At 42.2% G+C, this 8,381-nt stretch overlaps 1 protein-coding gene across 1 annotated transcript in view; it reads left to right on the forward strand.

Moving 5' to 3' along the window:
- Positions 1-1,269: 1,269 nt before the first annotated feature.
- Positions 1,270-8,381, forward strand: part of rpl23 (ribosomal protein L23) — a 12,428-nt gene continuing 5,316 nt past the window's right edge. Inside the window, exons 1-3 of the mRNA XM_050070322.1 lie at positions 1,270-1,343; positions 4,201-4,284; positions 4,891-5,019. Of these exons, the coding sequence (XP_049926279.1) occupies positions 1,331-1,343; positions 4,201-4,284; positions 4,891-5,019 (226 nt within the window). The 5' untranslated portion in view covers positions 1,270-1,330. The remainder of the gene's footprint in view (positions 1,344-4,200; positions 4,285-4,890; positions 5,020-8,381) is intronic.

Below are 8,381 nucleotides of genomic sequence, written 5' to 3' on the forward strand. Positions count from 1 at the left end.
ATTGTCATTCTTACTTACAGAGCATCACACAGTCAGGCTCCTGCTTATGGCTGAACGCTCTCTTAGGTCAAATATGCTAAATTTGTTGTCTGTCCCTCACACTTGCCGCAAAGACTCATGGAGCTTTTGAGGCCATGGCACCTAAATTTTGGAATGCTCTGCCTGCTTCCTTACAGTCTGCTGAGTCTTGGGAGATGATCAGTTCGATCCCCAGCTCCCCCAGTCTGCATGTCAAAGTATCCTTGAGCAAGATACTGAACCCCGAATTGCTCAGTGTGTGAGTGTCTTTAAAAGAAAAACTGAGAAGCAGGTGTCCACCAGTGTGTGAATGGGTGAATGTGACTCAAAGTGTGAGAAGTCGGTGTCTGTGAAAACACTTTATTAATACATTTTTCTGACTCTCAATAGGGTTAAATGGAAACATGACCTCAAATGACACACACCGTGTTTGATGGATGTGTACTAACTGCTCACTAAATAGCTGTGGGGTGAAGTCAGGTAATTTGGGACACTTTTTGGTAAATTACTAAGAAAAACACCTAAAACTTTAAAAACTACTTCAAGTTGTACTTTTATACCTTGTTATGGGTTTCTGCTAATTCTAAGGAAAATATGTTGCCAAGTAATCTACAAACTTTGGACATGGAGAACCCCCACCTCACTCTGATGATATGTTCAGGTAAAATGGGACAGTCATGTTTGTTTGTTTTTTAAATAATTAAACACATTTATGAGTTCAGTCAATAATCCATTTAATCAATAATGTGGCCTAACTACTCATTAAAAAGATCCTCCAGCTTTTCTGCCATGCCGACCCTGTTCTTCTGCTGTCAGAGTGACACTGAAGGATACAGGCCTACCCGTTACATCGTAGTGAGAATGCATATTTATTTAATTAAGTTATCTATGATGATAACTCTAAGTGTTTATGGGTCAAACATTTTGTGTGCATTGTTCATCTTTTTGTGTTTTTCAGCCTTTTCTCTTCGCTGTAAAATACAGCCCACATTAACAAGCACATGTTGACCATTTTAACATCTTGATTGTTTGAACAGGACATTGTGTCCATATACTGTCTGGGTTTATTAACGAGTAATAAAAATACGGGAGGACTGAAAATAAGACTGAACGTCATGACTGTCGTAATAAATTTCCGTTAAAAAAATATGTCTCAAGGATAAAAATACAGTAAATGTTAAATCCTTGGTTAAGTTGTATCCGACAGTCCATGAATGTAGCATGTCTCCGCGCACCATGACCCGGATGAAGTTCCGTTCAACTTTATATCCCACAAGCCCTTTCTTCAACTTCCTCTTTCTACACCGCAGCGATGTCCAAGAGAGGTACGATATCCGTCTTGTAAAATCCACATTCATCTGTTATTTTATACCCCCCGTCAGCTCTTGTAATGTTGTTTGTGTGTGATAGAGTGGAGAAGACAACATAATTACGTCAGTAGTTTTACGTGTATGCAGATATTTTACAATTTATGACCGATAGCATTTTCGCTTGCTACCTAATGGAAGCCATGTTTCGCAATCAGTGCCTTGCAGACAAGAAGCAAATAAAGGTATAGGTTGATAATGTAAGTCTGTTGTAAACTTTAGTAGTAAAAGAGCCAATGTGGCACCACTTACTGAATTGAAACGCGATTGAATTGGCCCCAGTAAGGTGAAGTTAGTCGGAGCTAACTAATGCTAACTCAGATAGCAACGTAAAGTTAGGTAACGTTAGTGTCGGTGTTCAGACAAATGGAGCTACCCGCTCAGAATGACCTATCAGTAGCAAAGAATCTATCAGAATGGACTACAAGTTCTATAAATGTAGGTAAAAGTAGAGCAGCTCATTCTGTCAAGTAGAAATATCTATCACAATGTGGTTAAAAGTAGAGTAGGCCATTATCTAGAGTAGGAATTATCTATCAGAATATGCAACTACCTCTATAAATGTGGTTAAAGGTATGGTTGTGTCACCTGGTATGGTTTTGTTTGTTTTTTTGTTTGTTTTTTTCGTCACATAAATGCACCATGAATGAACAGTTTATGTTAGTAGATCATTCAGAGTGCTAGCTCTATTTGTCATAACACCGGTACATTTTGGAGATAGTGAATGTTGGATAACTGCTGCTGCTAGTTGCAGATAAGGTAAACACTGGAATATCCTGTTTACATGGAGGGGACTTAAAACTCGTTTTACTTTGTTAATAACTTTGATGCGGTTCGGCGACAACCAGTTGGAATGCTGACGTGCTTCGATGAAGCGGGTCCCAGAGAACAAGCCATGTAACTTTGGTCCCTACAGCACACTTGTTCCAACAACGGATATGAATTGATTACTTGAGTTGGCGCCCACTTAGTCCTTTTATAATGTGTCGGTGTTTGGTTACAGAGACCCAAATAAAAAGAATGAGGCTTGGGACGGCATCGCGGAGGTAGTTAGTAGGTCTGGTGAGTTTAAGTGTGTAATGTTAGTAATGATAGAGGAGAGAATTGCAGGCTAATGTTGCAATGTAGCATGCAAGTCTTCCTTGCTTGGTTTGAATGGGATGACATACTGCAAAGCATTTTATCAACACAACTATGAGCTTTTTGACTGGACAACAGCAAGCAGCAACTACGCTGCTTTCAAGCCAGTAGTCCGCTTTGTGGCTCCTTTAAATCAACAAGCACGATCAAACGTTCAGTCATTCACGTGATAAGCGACTAGAGAGACCAAAGCTGCCACAAATATCTTTGACAGTCGTGCTTCTTTGCGTCTGCGAGAAACTTTGCCTCTTTGGAAGCTTCTGATTTGAAGGTACAGTTAGAGTGCATGTAAACATTGCCAATGTATGCAAAGACCCTTGGTCCTGTCGGTACAGGCCAAAAACTGCTAAGCTGTCATAGCCTAATAAATAGTAGTAGTGGGGCTGCTCCATTTCAGTGTGCCAGTGCAGCGCCAAACACGTAATGAGGGCTGTGAAAGCTGTTAAAATGTGTAATTGTCTGTCAGCCATTAGCAGCAACTACTTCACAGTTGGCTGACAAAAGTCATGGTAGCTTTCCTAGTTGACAAATAATTGCCTGTGTGGACAGTAATGGCTGAGGTAGAGCAGGGCGTCCACCAATCGAAAAATCAGCGGTTCGATCCCCAGCTCCTCCAGTCTGCATGTCTAAGTATCCTTGAGCAAGATGCTGAACCCCAAATTGCTCGAGATGATGCTTCCATCGGTGTGTGAGTGTGTTAAAAACTGAGTAGCAGGTGGCACCTGATATGGTAGCCTCGGCCACGTGTGTGTGTGTGTGTGTGTGTGTGTGTGTGTGTGTGTGTGTGAGAGAGAGAGTCGTGTAAAAAGTGCTGTGAGTGGTCGGATGACTAGAAAGGTGCTATACAAATGCAGGTCCATTTACCATGATTCTAAATGTTTTTATATGTATGACTGAACGACATTCAGAACGTCTGTCTCATCAGTCTCCCTTGATTTGTTTGTATTTGAATGAACGATGTGGTCATGGTGTTGTATACATCGCTCACTCCACTCAAATTTAGCAGTGGATCCAGCGTATCTGTCGGCTACGATACCCGTCAAATGGTGTGCAGACTCCACGTACTCTGCGCACTGCAGGCATATGCTGGCGTGGTAATGGTGCAGACCCAGTGATTTAGGAAACAGGTCTACTGTAATCAGCTACCAATATTATCACAAGCAAACCATGCATCTACAAATTTGCTGTTTTTTATTGTTTTAGTCCCTTCTCAGACTGAGAAAAGCCCAGTGTTTCATAGCTCATAGAAAGTTTTTGTACTTGATTTTGACATGGCAACAATGGTTTGGTAAAGTCTGATATATTGTAAATGTGTTTGCAACTGCCGCACTTGTTCACCCCTGGGTGTTTGGGGCTGCTATATGTGGTGTTAGCTGCTGTGGGGCTGGATCAGGTGCTTGACTAAAACAAAATAAATAATAAAAGTAAGCGATCACTTTAATCTGTCACCAGAAGTAGGATTTACGCTGTCTGTGAAAAAGCAATTAAAATGTAAATGTCAGTAGACGGATAAGAAAACCACTTAAACTGGATAATAAATGATGAGATAAGCAAACTGTAGAACAGGATGATCTCCGATTCTCTCTGAAGTAAACCAGAGACTTGTTTTGAAAGTTGTGCAAGCTGATTTTTTTTTTTCTTTTTCCCCCAATTGTGTATTCCTGTCTTCTTACAGGACGTGGAGGTTCATCTGGAGCCAAGTTCCGCATCTCACTGGGTCTCCCAGTGGGAGCGGTCATCAACTGCGCTGACAACACAGGTACGTGTCACCTAACCTATTGTCATGGCTTAAATATGCAATATGTTCGGAAATTGCAGTACTCCTCCAACCTAAATATGGAGTCACACTTTGATTTAATCCGCATGGATGCTCTGAAAATCAAAGTTATTACAGGTACTGATGTGATTTAGCCCCTGTAATCACTACAGATAAAGCTGGAGTTTGTGTTGTGTGTACATTATATTGTGGTGATTAGACAAGCTTAGTGTGAGCAGGTACATTTGCAGGCAGTTGACTTTATTAGTGGTTTGGATTAATGATGGCACACTGTAAGAATGATGTTGTCAGCCAGTCTTTGTCTAGCACCCCCCCTTCCAAAAGCACTTGTTTTGTCTGTTCAGTGGCTGGATGAGTTGTCGTAGAAGGGAATATGAACCTCATCACTGTGGGTGAGATGGCAGCTTCACGCTGTGGCTGACTGATCTCAATCAGTGATGAGACAAGGTGGCACAGTGCTGTAGCCCCAATGTCATTTCCAAAACCACATGAACAGATCTACTACAATGCTCTTTTGGAACTCTTTTCACCATTTCTTTGTTTTTCTCCTCTTCTCTCACTTTTTGTGTTCTCCCTCCATCCTTTTAGGTGCAAAGAATCTGTACATCATCTCTGTGAAGGGCATCAAGGGACGTCTGAACCGTCTGCCTGCTGCAGGAGTGGGTGACATGGTCATGGCCACAGTCAAGAAAGGCAAGCCTGAGCTCAGGAAGAAGGGTGAGTGGAAACAACCAATCTGCATACGAGTTACTGTAGTGTTAGGATTAAGAGATTCAGATAGTTAACTCTTAAGTGAACCACTGAGAGGTTTGTTTGGGTGCATGCTGAGGACAGTAAATGGCACTACATGAAAACTGGTTTGAAATGCACAGGTGAAGTAACACTTTTCCATCTGTGGATGCAAACTTTGAGTCAACCCCCTGTATGACATATGTCCAGGAAGGCAACAGGTCCCTCTTCAGGAGAGTTGATGGGATGTTTGCTCCTTTTCCTCCTCGTTATTGACCGACATGTCCCAATCAGAGTGCTGAGTTAATTATTTTACACACATTCTAATGCAGCACAGTAGTGTTTTCCATGCATGTATTTACAACAAGCATCCTGCAGTGTAACAGATGAGCACCACTGTTAGAAACATAAACGTTGTATAGCAATGAAGGAAAAGTAGCACCTGAAAGGAGCACTGAAATAATCCGGTACTACTCCATTGCTTAAATGTATTGATATTTAGGTGTCTGTTTGGTTTTTAACACCATATGACCTGAGTGTGAGGAAGTCCAGAGTCACAAGCTGTCAGAATAAGGTCCCAGTCACACAGAAAGCATTTTGCAAAAACACCAGACAAATTGAATGCCACTAGTAAAAAAACAAAACCAAAAAAAAAACACTTGTTGCAGTTTTTTATTGTTGCCAGGCTACCACCCCTTCACCTCCTTACCCTAACCTGCCTATGGAATTAATCTACTGTTTATTTATTTCACAGTAATAAGTTCCTAAAATGGACAGGCAGAGGATACTTGCTGTAACTCTGGTTAAGGGTGAGAGGCTGTCAGCAAATAGTTTTAGGCACAGGGAACCGGAAATTGGTGTGGGTACATGAGACCCCAAAAAAGGGGCTGGATCAAGGAGATTACCACTGGTTTGTCCAGGAGCTTCACCACCATGATTGCCATTTCAAGTACTGCAGTTGAGATGGTTGTAACTGTGGGTTGTAAAGTCGTATAGCTCTGTGTATCCAGCAACCACTACTATCAGTAAACTTGTTGTCGTGACTACCACAGATGGCCTGCCTCTCAAATCCTTTCATTGGACAATGGGGAAAAACTGGAGATGACGTGTGGCACTTGTCCGCACTGAGTTGAGTTTTTTTTTCAACTTGAGTTCGGAGTGCTCCGGTAAAAAGGCCAGGGGTCATATATTCACAAAGCTTCCAAGTACAAAGAATTACTCCTAGTTAGGGATGTCCCGATCCAGCTTTTTCACTTCCGATCCGATATTACAGCCTTGAGTTTTGGCCGATACCGATACCGATCCGATCCAAGCGCGTATTATACATATTCACTTATTTTGTTGTCAGTCATGTTAGAAAAGGTTTGATCAAGCGATATTACTCTAACAAGAACAACTACTTAATCGGGTTAGTTAGAATGATCCACAACAGTTGGTATGAGAAACTGACCTGTTTATTGTTAACAGGGTTAAATAAACAAACTTTAAACTTGAACATTAACATTAAATAAAAAATATAGCTGGTTTGCTTTGGCTGCTTTGGCCCCTTAATAAATAGAAAATAAATCAACACAAGAAATCTTTAAAATGTCTAACATTGAAATTAAAATAGCAGCAAGACTCCACACACTTGTGCTTTGGCCCCCTAATAAATAAAAAAAAGATTAACACCACAAGACATTGTTGACATTTAACAAACAATGCAGCCTTTCCTTTTCAGTTATTTTAGTAGTGTTTTTGTAGTCCATCCATGGCTCCAATTTCACTAATTGTGCCTAAAACAATGCCATCAGTGCTTTTTACTTAAACAGTAAGAGTGTAAACCAAATAAAAATATCACTCTCAAAAAACCAGAGCAGAAAACAAATAGTCAGTTAACTAAATTGACCGCTACTCTTCCTACCCTCTGTGTATCTGCCGTCTGCAAGCTGGCCTGGTGGATTGATAGTAAAAGCTGGAGCGGATCACTGGAATGGACTGCTTGAATTGCGGAGCGCTGGGCTGGCCGGAAAACCTGGCACGGATTCCGTGAAAAACTGGATCGGAGTTCATGGATCGGCATTTTTCCATGCAGTCCGATCCGATGCCGATGCCCGTTTTTTGCTAATATCAGCGGCCGATACCGATCCGAATATCGGATCGGGACATCCCTACTCCTAGTGAATTTTCCCTTTAAAATAGAAGTTATTCAGAGCATCCTAGACCTTAGAAGAACGAATTTGAAAAACTGTTTGGATTAGGGAGGACTTTTAAGAGGCTTAAGAGTTTCTCAATCAGTGGAGAAAATGTTGGAAACAGAGGTCTGAGAAATATTCTCCAAACGCTGGATGACAGTCACTTCATGAAATGCTACAGTGTAGATTGTGTGGGGATAATGTGTGGTCGATATCATTAGGGATACGCACACATTTCCCACCTTGCGCTATAACACCAAAAATAAAAAGATCACAACACTAAGATATTTGGAAAAATGCAACAGTGCAGCAGTGATGACTTGAGTCTGTCTCAACCTTCCGTCAGCAGTGATCACACTGACACTGACAACACTTTCACAGTCAGCAGTTCATTTCATTTCTGCTTGAGGCCCGTTTCCACTGAAGAAGTTCTTGCTACTATTTGGGGGGCAGGAACTACTACAGGAATGTCCTCTCGCTCGGCCGTCTCAACTGCCGTGTCTTCACTGAGAGAGCGGAGTAGGAGGAAGGTTCCTGTAAAGTTACCGGGCTCTGTATGTGACGTAATCGTTGCGCGACCATTTTGACCGGGGCGATGTAGGGACGCCATTGGCCGTTAGCGGTGTCTGTAATAACTCTGGTCACGGTCCATGAAAAAAATTTTTTTCCAGCGGATGTCTTAGTTACAACATGATTGAGCTAACTGGAGTAGTTTCATGTCGTATCCGACAACGGGAGGCTTTTAACAGATGACGTCCTGATGTTAGCTTTGCTGCTAGTGTTAGCTGTCCCTGTCAGCTGCAGCCACTGATGATTTCTAGACATCGTGATTTCCCAAAACTGAATAAATACCCCACATAGCAACACAAAACTGCTTTGCTAGCTCAATCATGTTGTAACTAATGGGGCGGCAGTAGCTCAGTCCATAGGGACTTGGGTTGGGAACCGGAGGGTCGCCTGTTCAAGTCCCCGTCCGGACCAAAATATGGAGCGTGGACTGGTAGCTGGAGAGGTGCCAGTTCACCTCCTGGGCACTGCCGAGGTGCTCCTGAGCAAGGCACCGAACCCCCGAACCGCTCTGAGCGCCTGTCATGGGCAGCCCACTCTGACATCTCTCCACTTAGTGCATGTATAGGTCCTGTTTGTGCATGTGTGTGTTCGGACCTGTGTGTAATT

Source organism: Epinephelus moara, chromosome 18 (genome assembly GCF_006386435.1).
Source record: "Epinephelus moara isolate mb chromosome 18, YSFRI_EMoa_1.0, whole genome shotgun sequence".
NCBI lineage: Eukaryota > Metazoa > Chordata > Actinopteri > Perciformes > Serranidae > Epinephelus > Epinephelus moara.